The 15,012-nt window shown below is 40.9% G+C and overlaps 3 protein-coding genes across 5 annotated transcripts in view; 1 reads left to right on the top strand and 2 right to left on the bottom strand.

Moving 5' to 3' along the window:
* LOC145444419 (uncharacterized protein KIAA1143 homolog) overlaps positions 1 to 12,326 on the bottom strand; it is a 130,213-nt gene extending 117,887 nt beyond the window's left edge. The window contains exon 1 of the mRNA XM_080322408.1: positions 12,316 to 12,326. The gene's annotated coding sequence lies outside the window, so the exon portion shown is untranslated. The remainder of the gene's footprint in view (positions 1 to 12,315) is intronic.
* Positions 1 to 12,917, top strand: part of LOC145444391 (uncharacterized) — a 35,369-nt gene extending 22,452 nt beyond the window's left edge. The window contains exons 16-25 of the mRNA XM_080322371.1: positions 200 to 391; positions 642 to 778; positions 6,553 to 6,646; positions 7,193 to 7,392; positions 8,310 to 8,486; positions 9,499 to 9,740; positions 9,869 to 10,065; positions 10,757 to 10,953; positions 11,808 to 12,055; positions 12,591 to 12,917. Coding sequence (XP_080178497.1) covers positions 200 to 391; positions 642 to 778; positions 6,553 to 6,646; positions 7,193 to 7,392; positions 8,310 to 8,486; positions 9,499 to 9,740; positions 9,869 to 10,065; positions 10,757 to 10,953; positions 11,808 to 12,055; positions 12,591 to 12,627 — 1,721 coding nt within the window. The 3' untranslated portion in view covers positions 12,628 to 12,917. The remainder of the gene's footprint in view (positions 1 to 199; positions 392 to 641; positions 779 to 6,552; positions 6,647 to 7,192; positions 7,393 to 8,309; positions 8,487 to 9,498; positions 9,741 to 9,868; positions 10,066 to 10,756; positions 10,954 to 11,807; positions 12,056 to 12,590) is intronic.
* LOC145445502 (uncharacterized) lies at positions 2,452 to 6,260 on the bottom strand. 3 transcript variants are annotated; one of them, XM_080323693.1, is made up of 6 exons: positions 4,842 to 6,260; positions 4,700 to 4,780; positions 4,358 to 4,633; positions 4,208 to 4,298; positions 3,949 to 4,142; positions 2,452 to 3,121 (listed from the first exon to the last, which is right to left on the bottom strand). In XM_080323693.1, exons 3-6 carry the CDS (start codon positions 4,487 to 4,489, stop codon positions 2,990 to 2,992), a joined length of 549 nt encoding a protein of 182 aa, XP_080179819.1. In that variant the 5' UTR covers positions 4,490 to 4,633; positions 4,700 to 4,780; positions 4,842 to 6,260; the 3' UTR covers positions 2,452 to 2,989. The 3 variants fall into 3 exon arrangements, with proteins under 3 accessions (XP_080179819.1, XP_080179818.1, XP_080179817.1); XM_080323692.1 differs by having other exon boundaries at positions 4,358 to 4,780; XM_080323691.1 differs by having other exon boundaries at positions 4,358 to 5,129; positions 5,926 to 6,260.
* Positions 12,918 to 15,012: the final 2,095 nt, after the last annotated feature.

The following is a 15,012-nucleotide window of genomic DNA, read 5'->3' as shown; positions in this document are numbered from 1 at the left end:
GGCTTGACAATGGGCTGTATTATTGATGTACTAGAATTTTTGATAAATTTTACTATTTTTCCTTTGTTATAGTAGAGTGGATTTCGATATAGTACGTTTTTATTGATGGCCCTCTTGAAAAAGCCTCAGCCTGGGAACCCTAGCGTTTATAGTGTGATTCAAATGAAATATTTCGCATCTGATACACCTCTGGTTTCAGCTGGCGAGTACACGCCCTGGTCTATGTGGTCGCAGTGTTCCGCGTCGTGCGGCGGGGGACAGAGGACGAGACAGCGATCGAATACCTGTCGGCCGGACGCGGAAATGCAATCGGAAAACTGCGGTTCTAGGCCCTGTCCGTTTTTCACGCAATGGTCGACCTGGTCTATGTGTTCTTCGACATGCTTCCAGGGTGAGCTGCGGTTTTCTTGCAGAATTGGCGAACTAGAAAAGGATCAAATTTTCCGGGAAATAAATTAGAATTAAAAATTATAGCTGCACATTTGCCAAATTAAATTGGAATAACTGAATTCGTAGAAGCTTTTAAATTTAAATTCGCTCTAATTAGTCGGACTACAATTTTCTAGTTGTCCAACCTGCTCAGATGCGACAGATTAGCAATTACACTTTTTTACTTCGATCACAATGATATTGTTTCATAGGAATTCAATCGCGAAATCGCGATTGTCGACACGGAATCACTGGTCAAGCGGGTTGCGTGGGCGAATACGAACAAACCAGGGACTGCACGATTAGTCAAGGGCAATGGTCCTACTGGTCCGAGTATTCTTCTTGTTCGGTAAGGCCTTAACGCAGGGGCGGGCAACTTCTCGAGTCGGCGGGCCGGATATAGGAAAATTTAGTACTTGGCGGGCCGGATTGCTGAATCGATACAATATTCGCCCATTTATCCGCATTCCACATATAGGCTACAAGGAATAAATCGCATTTAATGAATACATTTTAACGACAGTAATGTCACTTCAAAGCCATTTCTCGCCGATAATGACGAAGACAATGTGGATTTGAGAATAGCATTGTACAGGCGCCGCCATGTCTGCTTCTGTCTGATCAATCAACACACGGTGCAATCCTCAATTAAGATTTCAAGGAGTTCGATAACCCCGGTACCCCTAATTTACCAACACATATATTCGTTAGGGTTGAGTAGGTGACGAGATAGCATCGTTGTTCAACTGTGTGGCCTGAGAAATCTCGATAATGAATTCATGCGGTCCGCGACCTCTACGAAATTTGAAAAGTGGCCCGCGACCCGTTTTGAGTTGGCGACCCCTCGCATAAGCGCAGTCTTACAAAAGCCTAGAAGTGTGCCGTGCTACAAGTCGGCGGTTACAGAATGAAAAATAAGAAATATCAGCCTGGTGTAATTGACCATTGTAGTCGGCAAACACCATGATTACCACAAACGACATTAGGATTGAGTACATCGCAAATGCCGATAATGCAAGTCTTCTCGCTTCGACGAAATTACGCGTAAGCTCCACTCTAGCACGCTGCGCATATACGTATATAATAACATGCACTATATGCAGTCACTAAAATTTGACGTTGTAAGCAAGTAGTGGGAAATTTCAGCAGACTAGGGCCGCGGGCCACATTATCATGTAAAACGGAAAACTGTCTGCGGGCCGGACAAAATCCCTTCGCGGGCCGGGCCCGGCCCGCGGGCCGTATGTTGCCCACCCCTGCCTTAACGGGTGGAGATTGTAAATTACAAAGTTAAACCTCCCAATTATGTTCAATAGCTACATATACATAGGCAATGTATGCGGGCTTATATCAATCTATATATAGATTTGATGTTGATTTTAAGCGCTTATCTGTCAATTCTTTTTGGAGGAATACGAGACCTTTCACCTCTTTACTTTCATCTTCTTCCTGGAAAATATCATTTTAATAATGTTATGATTAGGTCACGTGCATATCTCCATGTATCTTAATGGAGTACTTGGTAAATACAATTGTAATAAGTTGAAATATTAGCTACGGTTTTCTTGACTTGATCTAAATCAGAGGATCACAAACTTTTTAGACCAGCGATTCCCAACTGCGACTCTGACTCTCAGAGCCGCATGCAGCTCACATTAACTTTACTTCTACTGCTGATAGACTTCTTCAGATATTTGTCGGCGACGAGCTCTTGCACATATTACTAGCGTCTAGATAACGGCTAATGGCGAAGCGTAAATAGCAGTAAGTTTTATACTACTCCGCGTACCGTATATTACCTGGCCAACTTTTTCATGTGTAATTATGAAGAGCTACAATGTAATTCCATAGTTGGAAAATAGGCAAATTATACGGATTAAATCCATATAGCTGGGTTTAAATCAGGTTAGTTTGACACAGGGTTGTAATGACTCAAGTCCGATTCGAGTTACAATTTTCTGATGACTTGAGTCATTTTCTCAAAATACGGAAATGACTCGACTTGGACTCGAGTCATTGCGCATGACTCGAACCAGGTCACATGACTCGAGACTTAACCGGCCAAGACTTCATTGTAATTTCGAACAATAGTAAAGTAATTACACTATTCGGGTTTTGTCTATTGGTATTGGTACTTGAAAATGTGACTAGAAAGTGCTAAAAGTGGGGAAAATTAGTATATTATAAATGCGAACCATTCGATATCAACAAACAGGTATAAAAATTGGGTTTAACAAGACCTCAACTGGAAACTCAGCAGTCAAAACAATGACTTGGACTCAGAGTCATAATACCATGACTCGGCCTCCGCCCTCTGCTCGATGACTTTGACTCGACTCGGTGGTGAATTGAAAATGACTCGACTTGACTCGAGTCAAAACTATATAAGTGTGATTGACTTGTGACACGGTTACAACCCTGGTTTGACATGTATACCAGTTGTACTTTTCTGCCCCCTTCTTTCAAAATCATCCCTTAGGGGGTTCCACTTTGATCTAAAATTCTAAATGATTGTCAAATAATGCTGCAAAAAACAGTAGGTAGGTGAACGATAAATGATCTAGTATACGGTACTGACCGTTTCTACAGACATTGCAACGTCCATTGTATCCACGGTGGAAAGCATAGTGCGGTAGCGCTGTATGATTTCTGCTGGCGAGCACCATGTCAAAAGCTCGAATTCTTCTCGGATCTGAACATTGAAAAAGGGCATTACTATGTTATCATCAGTTATCACTCGGGCAAGTTTTTGCAACTTTTGCAACTTTTTTTACAGCTTCCAACAGCTTCGCAGATATTCATAATCTACGTACCATGGTGTTTTAAGCTGTTTGGAGAGATTTTATAGTGCAACTTTTCTGTATTTTTATAGCCAATTTTTACTGCAACTTTTATCAAATATTGCGTAAAAATGTAAAGGAGTGATTTAGTAACCATGCCATAAACTATTTTTAGTATTGTTCTACTTCCTTCAGTTTGCATAACGAAGAGCCATATGATAGGTTAGCTGCATCTCAGTGTTATCTATGACACAACGGAGAGAAGTTCAACTCCCCCTGCCAAGCACAACGTTGCCCGAATAATATGTATATAGATCGCTTTATTTATTCTGTCGTTTAAATTTGAAATAGTTTTCCCATTTCACGAACGCCCAGGTGAGACCGCTGAAAATTACATTTCCACTGGGTCCACTTCTTCTGGTATTCCCGCATTGCATAATTTTCTTGCTGTGTGCCGGGATAAAATGTAATTTTGGGCGGTTTCGTCAGACCGCCAAATAGCGAAATAACAAATTCGACAGCTGTGCAGGAACTAGGTTATACAACTGAGCCTTTTGAGTATCTCGTACCTTAATAATTCAACAAAAATTTTAAATGCAACTTTTTACTGCAACTTTTGTCAAAATTAAATGCAACTTTCTCGCGATTTTAGTGCAACAAAAACTTGCCCTAGTTATCACGTAATCACTGAAAATGAGAGTAAATTGAGCACATTCTTTCCAAGAGTTAACATACTCACTAGTTTCACATTGAAAAGATATGGAAATTTCCTTGATATTTCTCGCACACGTTGTGTTGTCATTTCTGCCAATACATCGCGACGCGAGCGATGCAATTTTCGAAACAGTACGCTGATCTTTGCCCAGTCCGGAGAATGTGTTGTATACTTTTTCATCAGACTTGCTTCGTTCCCAAACTTTGTTTGGTCAACGCCTTGAGGAAATATTACCCAAGGGTTACGAAAACAGGGAACTGATTGAGACTATGATAGATGCTACCTTCGATTGTATATAATGGTATCTTGATCGTTCTCTTTTTCCTGTGACGAATGTTTCGTATCTTTTGTGAGAGTTTTTTCGAGAAATGTGTCTGTAATTGAGAAACTCGTTAAATGACTATAGGTCGAGAAACTTGTAATATACACTTACCCAGTGATTACGCCCAATAAATTGCAGGCATGCATACTTTTGACAAAGCAGTCTCGAGAATTCGGAATATTCTCCTTTGGATGTCATATCACCTTGTGATAAGACATGGTATGCACTCCTCCACAACCGCATTTATACAATGGGCAACTCTTCCATGTTGCAATGCGGATGCAATGCGGATGCAACATGGGCACTGAATTTGGGTAATGTCATTTTCTTGCTGGTAGTTGCGATTCCGGGTTCACTACTTCCTGGATTTGTTTGAACTTCTCCCGCCTAAAATGTGATAGTACTCAATTTATGCGAGCATTCGATGGAATATAGTTCTGCAAATGTTCACACCGAAATGCAAGTACTTGATGTAGGCAAGACAGGCGAGTACTCCGTACTAACTTCTCTTTCCATCTGAGTGAGTTCACTTTTCTGTAAAATATACTTCCATGTAAAGGTGAATGCAATAATTACTTTAATAAGTTCTACACACATCAAGAGCTTGTGATCGAGAAGTCATTGGATGTTCAAAATCACTATTTGAAGCATGAACATGGGTGATCTCGCTGTGTTCGATAGACATCAACCACTTCTGCAAGACAAGATTAGATGATAAATATCACTCCCTTTCTACAATGGAAAATTCGTAGCTACGAATATGGAAACAATATACTCACATCTCTCAGGCTCATCAAACGACGCATGATACCCACTTTGAAATTCATTTTAATAAAATCATCATCCACCAGTAATCCAAAAGCCGAGCTACATACTTCATTTTCTGAAAGAAAATACATACTGTTTAGTCCCAAACGTATGAAATAATAATCACATCAATAGCTTTAGCAGGATAACCTTCAAAATCACCACACCTGATCAACATTCTTGCTAATAATATACTGTGTGTCACCAATCTTGTGACTGATTTGTGGCCATGGATAGGTGAACTCAGAATATTTGCAGAACTCAACAGCATCACTACTTTCTTAGGCAAATGCATTGAATTTGGACTCAAAATGCAATACATTGAAGCGGCGGTATATGCAAAATATACTCCCCGATGCTTGTACAAACGTTTTAACGCAATTGAATTCAGGGTAGCTGTTTTGACAAGAACCTAGACCAGTCTTTACAATACATTACACCAGAACAGCACATGACTTCATTTTTATGTTAAAACAAAATAAGTACAAATATAAAGATTTACATGGTGGTGGGAACCTTGAATCACAGGCTGAGAATTCTTGATAGATATATACTTGGATGCAGAACAAGAAATTACACAAATATTTTCGGCATTATCGTTACACTGCTCGTAAAATGTATAAATAAGTATGCGCGTTGATGCAAGTATCATATGATGCAACGTTACCGGTACAACACAAAATTGAAGAACAGTTGTAGGCTGTGCCATCTGTATCTAAAGCGTACAATCCACCAAGAAACATTGCTGCACGTTAGCAAATAATAGTCGAGCTGTATACATGTAAAACAGCGCTACTTGTCATAACTTTATCAAAGAGAACCTACCTTAATAGCTTTCTATGATTTGCGTGATCGATATACTTAACACTTACCGTTCAATAAGTCGACGTGTCTCTGCTCTATACCGTGTCCTAGCAGAAAATCGGCCAATTTTAAATCCATGGCGTCCAACTACGAATAACTCTTGCAGCCAACTTCACTCAACGGAAAATTTTGTGAACGTTCTCACTCTTCCCGCGATTGTCACACCATCGAGCGTGCCATACCACATCGTTTGTGACGTAATATTACGAGAAGAGTAAAATGAGGAATGAGCTCGATTTAGCTCACCTTTATGTCACTCACGCGAAAACAGACGTCGCTCTCTCGCTATGCCGGTGTTTACTTCACACTCACGCATCTCGAGAGATGGAAAAAAGTCATATAGTGTTTTAATGTAACGCTTGGAATTTTAGAGTGTATATGAACGTTTGTGTAGACGAAATGTAGGTGTATCGTGTAGGCTAATTCCGTATAGTCAATGTATATTGCATGTACTAGTCTATATCCCTAAGACTAAGCTATGTAAATATATTTATTTGATTCAAATTCCCTCTTACAGACGTGGCGCACAAAACCTGCCTTATGGGGCAGGTTGCTTCCCAGATTATGCTGACACTTACCAGTTTTACAGTGGATAAAGAATGTAATATGAATAACTATGTTTGTTTGTCGTCCAGGCGACTTGCAATGGAGGTGTGATGCGTAGAACGAGGCGACATTCCTGCGGTCTGGAGGACGAAATCGAAACGAAGGCTTGTAACACTGATCCGGGTAAGGATCCAAGCTCATTGCTGTGTTAAATGCGTCCTTTAAAGCAGTATTTCTCAACCTGTTTCTATATGGCGAAGTCCAGCTAAAAATCAATAACTTGAATTTGATTGTTTGGTTACTTTGATGTTTGTTGACACTATGTCCCTTAATTGTAGGCCTATTGTCAATATTTACCGAATTTTGTTTAAAAGGTCTTCTTGGCTTTCACATATAACGGGTATTAAACGAGTTGTAGGCTACCTTTAGGCAGTTTGGTACAAAGCACATTCCAAATCTCATAATCAACTTAAACGTTTTGATGCCAAGTTCCTTGCATTTTGCAACTGGGGTATACAACTGTAATATAGTTTGCGGGGCCAGCAGAAACGTAACAATTTCGATATTTTTATGCAATACAATACTAATTGGTGACGTCATTTATTATTTGATATTTTTCTCGCTAACCTCAGTTCTAGATATGTGAACAATACGATATTTCCTATTTCAATTGTCATCTCACTCTTCAGTATACTGATTTTCGTCAATTGAACATTCCTATATTGAAAGGTGCATGGCTGCCTTGGACAATGTGGAGCCCGTGCTCGCAATCGTGCGGCGGAGGATCGCGCACCAGACACAGGGATCATACCTGCGGACAGCCGCGGGACACGCAAGTCGATTTGTGCAATATAGACAGCGGGAGATACACGGAATGGTCGATGTGGACTGTCTGTTCGAGAACGTGCGCTGGCGGAACCCATTCTCGTGTAAGCGATAGAGATATGACTCTAAGCCCTGGGTTGGTGTGCGTGAGTGCTAGTCCACGACCAATGTAGTAAACTCCATATTTTTCAGCCCAACATGTATGCTTTTGATCAGACTCTCATCTTTTATCACATCACCCATACAAAAAGTGTGTATTTTGTTTGTGAAACTAAAAGTATCTCTGTCATTAAGAGACTCTGGCGGCATGTTTGCGCCATATTAGTATCCCAGAGAGAGTCGCAGTGTGATACTAAGTGTACCTTCAAATAACGTTATGCTATAATGCGTCGTGATATGACTGTTGATGGACAACGTGCTATTTAATCCATACTAGTTGCTGGCGATTTCCTCTGACGAGTGTCAGCCGAAAATAATCGGGTATATTTCAATGTGCATATCATATTCAATTGTATATTGAAGTTCTGTACCTCCAAGAGTTTCTGTAAGTAAAGCTATGAAATCCAACCCTGGTAGCACCTGGAAGTAGAATACTTGGGCTGAAAATGAACTGTAAGATGTATTTTGGAAAAAAAATCCACGATATAGCTGCTTACCGTCAGACACTATTTATGGTATATTTGTCGAGATCGTTATATACACCGAAATAAGACTCCGGCTTTTAAAAGTAGTGGACGAAAACAGGGCTTGACTTACGGAAAAGTTAAGTAATATTTTGTTGTGTGGCTACAATGGTAATTTATACCAGGTCGACATTCTGTATTATGATTCCTCGATTTCCAATTTGTAGCACGACACTAATAGGCTTTTCCAAGACACCGCTTGCGCGGATCATTCGTGAGGATGAGCCTAGATTACAAAATCAAAGGTGTCTTGACTTAATGAAGGAAAACTTTAGTAGTATCTTAAGAAAACAGCACTGCCTCGCCTGCGCCGACGTAAGTTGTGGTTTCTCCTACAGACCAGATCGCATACGTGCGGTCTCGAACCGCAGGTGGAAGTGGAAGCTTGCAACGCGTACGAAGGAAGCTACAGGGAATGGACGAGGTGGACGCCGTGCGACGCGACTTGCGGCGGGGGAACTAAAACACGATCGCGGACGCACGACTGCGGTTTGGAACCTCAAGTCGAACTAACCGTGAGTATAGTAGATTATCTATACCGGCTATAGTGAGTTACCTAGAGATTCCATATGTACATATGTACTCTTTTCTCAATAAAAGGACGCCCAAATGTCCTCTTATTTGGCATGGCGTGCCCTTTTGCTGCTTTGAGTTTTAGGCGATCAGACATCGAAGACGATAAAGGTTATCCCAACAAAAAACTACACGTTGTGAAAACCGGGTTTTACTGGAACTGCCGCGAAGGTTGACTAAGACACTCACCGGGGCCTACGATACTTATAGTTGGGGATTCTCGTTATGTTGTCTTCTTCTGCGTTGGTAGATAAATACATTGCGACGCTGTCACTTGGCTATTAATTGGGTTGTTTCATCTGAAAGTACTAATTTTGCATGTTGTACGACTTCATTAGACTTGTATGGCGAGGCATCTGGTATCGAGAAGTGAGATCGCAAGCAATCATTGAGTCAGTCGTGATGTCATTTTGTAAGCGTCGGCCTCTTATATCCTGCGAGTGTAATGTGCCATATTAGGCCGTAAGTATCGTAGGCCCTGCACTCACCCAAAATCACAATTTTCTCTATAAATTCCCCGTTTTATGTCTGTTATTGAAACTTGAATAAAGTGTCCTACTTTTCGGATCTGAAAATATGGTATCCATGGAGATACCTTCTGGTGCTTACAGACTTGTACAACTTGACAATTCTAGTTATCTAATTGTATACTAATTCTAATCTCATTCATGAAATGTTTCTATGCTCTAATTTAACTGTAATCTAATTCCCGGTGTTCCTGAATTGCTACGGGATAACTATATGACGCGAAACGAGTGAAGCTTGGTGTACATACATTTGCCATTCTGGTGCTTATTGAGCAACTTGAGTTTTTGTGTACTTCTTTCTAATCCGTGATTTCATTCAATTTCCAAGTTTTTTAGTATGAACTCATTCTAATTGTAATCTAATTTGAAAAGGCCAAAAAAATTATAGTTCTTCTCCATATCATCACATGATCTCGAATATCGACAGGACTGCAGCATGGGCCCTTGTCCGTACTGGTCCGGTTGGACATCGTGGAGCGAATGCTCGGTGTCATGCGGGACGGGCCAGCAGTCCAGAAGCCGCTACTGTCAAGAAGGAATCAAAGGGCAGACCGGCTGTATGGGGAGCGATTTCGAAAGCAGGTCCTGCAACGCAGGTGAAGGCCGATGGTCGCAATGGACCGAGTTTAGCGGTTGCACTGCGACTTGTAACGGCGGCACCAAGTTCAGGTCAGTAAAGACAAAATCCGATCACGTATTACGATATCACATACTTTGCAGGGATTATTAAAGTTTGGGTCGCGACCAAACTCCATAGTCCTATTATTTCAAACCACACTGAGATTCCCTATTCTCAGGCGCCGTTCTCACACTTGCGGCTTGGATGATGACACGGAGAGTGTTTCATGTAACACCCACACGGGAGAATACGGCCCGTGGTCGCAATGGGGGTCGTGTTCCGCGACGTGCGGCGGCGGTGTCCGCGTCAGGAGAAGGTCGCACAGCTGCGGGCTAGCAGACGAAACTCAGAGTGAAACGTGCGGCTCTGATCCAGGTAATCCGACGCAGTTCAATTGTAACGAAATTGATTTTTATATTGCTGTACTATGTGTGTCGATTGACTGGCTCCGTTCACAGAAATTTTATTATTTATTCTGTTTGTAATCAATATCCGTCGCCTATACCCAATATACCCGTACTACCTCTTCACTGCACATACGCTGATGTATATTTGTCCAATTGATATTGGTGCATAAGTCTAGAAAGTAAGTACGGATGTTATATAGGATAATGTAGTTAAAGTTTCAACATTGGTCTTTCATGGACCCCTTCAAACTAGTGCACGGACCTCCAATGGTTCCACGGACCCATACTCTAATACATTTACGGATTTTGCAGGGAATACTGCCACGGAGTGAGTTTTTCCTCTTCGATGTAAGTTGTAAAGGAGTACACGGCCAATAAAAATGGAGTTATCCTCCATGTAAGGCGGTGTACGTTTCCCACCGTTTATTTTGGAATACTAATCCTCCCTCCAATATGATGGAAATATTTTTCACCCTAACCTTTAAGCCCCAAGCCACATCGTCGAATTATGCAGTAATGAAGAACGCGAACCATTTATATATGTTTCATACAACTTAAAATGTTCCCGTACTGAATTGGTACTTACCATTTCTTTAGCGACAAAGGTATCGTTGTAGCCGGTTCACATACTAAATATTTATACCTTTCCGTTTTCAAAGGCACTTACACCGAGTGGTCGGCGTTTACCGCGTGCTCTGCCACGTGCAACGGCGGTACGAAAACCAGGCAACGGTCCCACACTTGTGGCAGGCAGCCCGACGTCGAAACAGTGATGTGTAATACTCAACCTTGCGCTTACTGGGGAGGATGGAGCAATTACGGGCCCTGCAGCGCTTCGTGTGGAGTGGGAACTAAGGTACGGTTTAGCATGTGCATGTGTCTCCAACTCAAAAGTACTAGCGCCCTAAATTTTATAACTTGGATGACACCGCGCGCCGCACCATGCCCACACTTGCACAACTAGATATTTCCGATTTTTCAATAAGACTGTTTAGAGTAAAATTTGGGAAGTGTTTTTATGCTCCTGTTTTACTTTTATTCTAATTTATGATGTCATGAGAATGCTACAGGAGATTTACATAGTGTATTGTATAACAACGGCGCAGAAACGAATGAAGCTTGGTGTACAGTGCACGCATTTGTCATCCTAATGCGTGTATGGGAATGAGCTCTGATTTGATATACCCTGAACTTTATTTTGGTTGTATTTTAATCTAATTCGGCATTAATTTCAATTTCCGAGTCCTTACGAATGCAATAATTCTAATTCTAGGCTTTTCCAAATTAGATTATAATTGTAGTTCGACAGTTTTTTTTAATTTCAAATTGGATTAAAGTTGGAATTACTGGATTCACAAAAACTTGGGAATCGAGCTGTTCCTAATACGAAAGATCTACAGCAAACATCAAGTTTCATTAATATGAAAACGCAGTTCAGCTCATAAGCATGATGACAAATATATGTACACCATGCTTGGCTCGTTTCGCGCTATACAGTTTCCTGCAGCATCTTCAAGAAAACCAGTATTTAGATTAGAATGAAAATAGAGCACAAACAATTTCATGAATTAGATTAAAATTCGACTACCGGCATTTCACTCCGATTAGTGTAATTAGATAACAGGAATCATCTAATTATCTAAATCTGGTTAGGAGTGAGTTGGCAAGAGGATATATGGAACGCGTGCGCAAACCTTCCTGATTTTCCAGGAGAGAACGAGGCTGTGCGTTGGCGGACAGCGTGGCGACGGCCTCTGCGTCGGATACAAACGGGAAACGACAAGTTGCAACGCTGGTGAATGCTGTGATTGGAAATGGAGCGGGTGGAGCCGGTGTTGCTACAGAGGCAATTCCATTTCGGCAGGCGTGCAGATACGGATGAGGGGTAACAAATGCGGTTTAGAGTGGGAAGAGAAGACCAGGCAATGTCTGCCTGGTATGTCACCGACTGTGGACTGGTGAGTCGGACCTTTCGTGTCTTATATACTGGTCATTATAGATATGATTGAAAACATACCTAATAATAGGAACCCGACATGTTAGATATTTACGTGGGACAATGAATTTCGTCAACCGTCGTTCCTTTTGACTTCGCAAATTCTCTTTCAGAGCATTCTTTCAATTTTAATTCAGATTTCTAGATCACTTTTCAAGGTGGTTTGTTATGTATTTCACAGTGACCTATGATTCAGTCCAAGTTACCATATATGTAACTAACCTTAATACAACGAAATTATGCAATGGAATAATATTTGGCAGTCAACAGTAGAATTGACGGCGGTTTATCACACTTATCACTGATCACGATAACTGTATTCTGAGAGCCAAAATGCAGACAGAGATGGTTGTATATTTAATATACTGTTCTGATGGGCGACGACACCTTGGTATGCTTTAACTAACTGTAAAAATCCTTCAAGGCAATGTAAATGTTATACCAATGTCCTGCAATCATCTTTCAAGCGAGTAGACAAGTGTTTTTGTTCATTTCAGCTCAAGCAAGGAAGGATTGTGGTCCAAATTATTCTAAGGCGAAGGAAAATTATCACACAATTTATGCGACATCGTGGACAGGACTTCACCACCCCTTCCGTCCATACAACTTCATTTACATTCCTATTTTTAAAATGACGCAGCGAAAATTTAGCTTTGTATCGCGATAAGCTAACAGCGAGAATGCAACTGTCGCGTCGCGCTTTAGAACTTTCCGGCATTGAAAATATGCGCTGAGGAGATATGAAAAATCGAATTATATTGTATTAGATTTCATATTCTCGGATGAAATCAGTCGTTATTGAATAAATGACGCGTGAGAAGCAATGGTGGTTTATCGTTGTTGCGGGAATGAAACGATCTGCGACCGTGTGCCGGGTTGGGATATCAGTATATATGGGATCTGACGAGCGAATTTTAACACTACAATAAACGATTGAGTATTAGATTGTCGGTTTAATAGGACGCGTGTCATCAGTTGGAGAGAAGTTTTTACGTGACTGCACCCAGGGTTGAAATGGCTCGAGTGGTGACTCGACTCGAGTCGGATTGGAGTCGCAATGTTTAGTTGACTCGAAGTCATTTTCCGTTTTTCCTTTGGCTCGTACCCGAGTCATCCCGCATGACTCGACCAAATAATATGTCTCAAAACTGTATTTCACCGGTTTGAATAGACATGTTATGAGTGAAAAATGAGCATATTATGAAGGCTAGGACGTCGATATCACCCGAGAGTTTAAAAAAAGTGAGTTGAACCGACTTGAACTCGATAATGAACTGTGATCACTATGACTCGAGTCAAACCATGGACGTAGGATTGACTTGTGACTTAATACAATCCTGACTGCACCCGACATTTTCCTAAGTTGGTAGTCACGATTCGTTATCCGTTTCATTGAGTACTGTCATCTCTCTCCGAAAAGGTAAATACCATTTGGACCGCCCTATTTCTTGTCGCATTCTTTTTCTATACTATCTTCTTTACTTTCATTCAGTGTGCATGCCTCCTCTTTACATCGCCTAGGCCAAGGTGGGTGTCAGATTCCATAGACTACTCCTTGTCGCTTCGACATCTTCCTGTCTTTTCATTGTATCGCATTTTTTTGTGGTGTATTGAACTGATAAAATTGCTAATAAACCAATGATGATGATGATGAAATATTGAAGGACTTTTAGCAGCCCAATATATTTCATATACGCACGCGGGCATAGATATGGTCAAAGAAGTCAGTAATCAAGACGAATAGAAATGATGCCGCGAATTTCTACTGAATTACAAGAAGCAGTAGATATTTCCAAGACGTGTCAAAACTACATCAAGTGGGCGTATAGAAAATGACAGGTCTGAAAATCACTCAAGTAAGTAGTTTCAGAAAGTGGATTCGTTCGTGGGTTCGGATATTTTTTGCAGTTTATCTGTGGTGAGTGGTGACTAATTTCGAAATTGCGCTAAATAACACAAAAAAACGGACGACGCTACAAATATGGCACAATATTCGAAAATATATTTAGCAGTGGGTGTGATGGCTATTTCACGCGGTTCTCAAGATGTCTCGCTTCTAATTGTGGCATATTCATATCCCAAAATTTCATTTTACTTTTAAAATAAGTCAGCATATAGTTTAAAGCAACACGATACTGCACTGTTACATTGCTTCTTACAAACGTCACATCCGGTCCAGAACCAATTTCATTACACGACACTTATTGCCAGGCCCATCCCCGTAGTAAATATAACAATATGCCTAACGCTGAATGGTGAGTCATGATGCGTATTGATGAGAAACACGTGATAGCTGCAGTTGAGTAAGCGCATTGTACGCAATCCTGGTGTGTTGTGGTAACTGGCGCTTAATCAAAGTTTCATAATGGTGTTTGGTGAGATATTTGTTATGGTCCGTACAATGCGTACATTTATTTCCGATTTAAAAGAGTGTTAGGAATATTAGCGTAGCTGGAAGATAAAATTGCAAGGGTTCGACGAGTCTGTTAAACAACTAGTGCTTCTTGGAAGTACAGAAGTTCAATATACAATTGAATGCTATATTCATATTGAAATAACCCTGAATATTTTCAATTGACGCTCGCCAGAGGTAATCGGCAGCAACTGTTAGATGTTACTTCCAATTCTCTTCTAATTTCTGACTGATTAACCTTACGAGTGTCAGCTGAAAATATTGGGTTCATTCCGATATGAATATATTATTCAATCAAACAGCAAGTGTTACAGCATATCCTATTCACTTCAGAAAGTACAAGTATTCCTGCAGTATTAGATCAAATACTCAAGCCGGGCATCCCACACGTTAGAGGCGTCGCGTTTGTGACGCACTGCAATGGTGTAGACTTCATCCAAACATCGTGCAAATAGGTCGAACATTGTGAAATACGATTTCGAAGTGATAAAGAGATATTTAGACGG

The sequence above is a fragment of the Botryllus schlosseri genome, chromosome 8 (assembly GCF_051294905.1).
Source record: "Botryllus schlosseri isolate E-star chromosome 8, Bs_hap1, whole genome shotgun sequence".
Classification (NCBI taxonomy): Eukaryota; Metazoa; Chordata; class Ascidiacea; order Stolidobranchia; family Styelidae; genus Botryllus; species Botryllus schlosseri.
The sequence above is the reverse complement of the archived record's forward strand: the minus strand, read 5'-3'. Positions and strand labels throughout refer to the sequence as shown.

Bases quoted from the DNA above. Each gene is read 5' to 3' on its own strand.
- LOC145445502 (XM_080323692.1), bottom strand. From the start codon at position 4,489: ATGCGGTTGTGGAGGAGTGCATACCATGTCTTATCACAAGGTGATATG. The intron at 4,299-4,357 runs GTAAGTGTATAT...TCTCAATTACAG, and splicing joins TTATTGGGCGTAATCACTGG to ACACATTTCTCGAAAAAACT. The intron at 3,122-3,948 runs GTGAGTATGTTA...TTCAATGTTCAG, and splicing joins ATCTTTTCAATGTGAAACTA to ATCCGAGAAGAATTCGAGCT.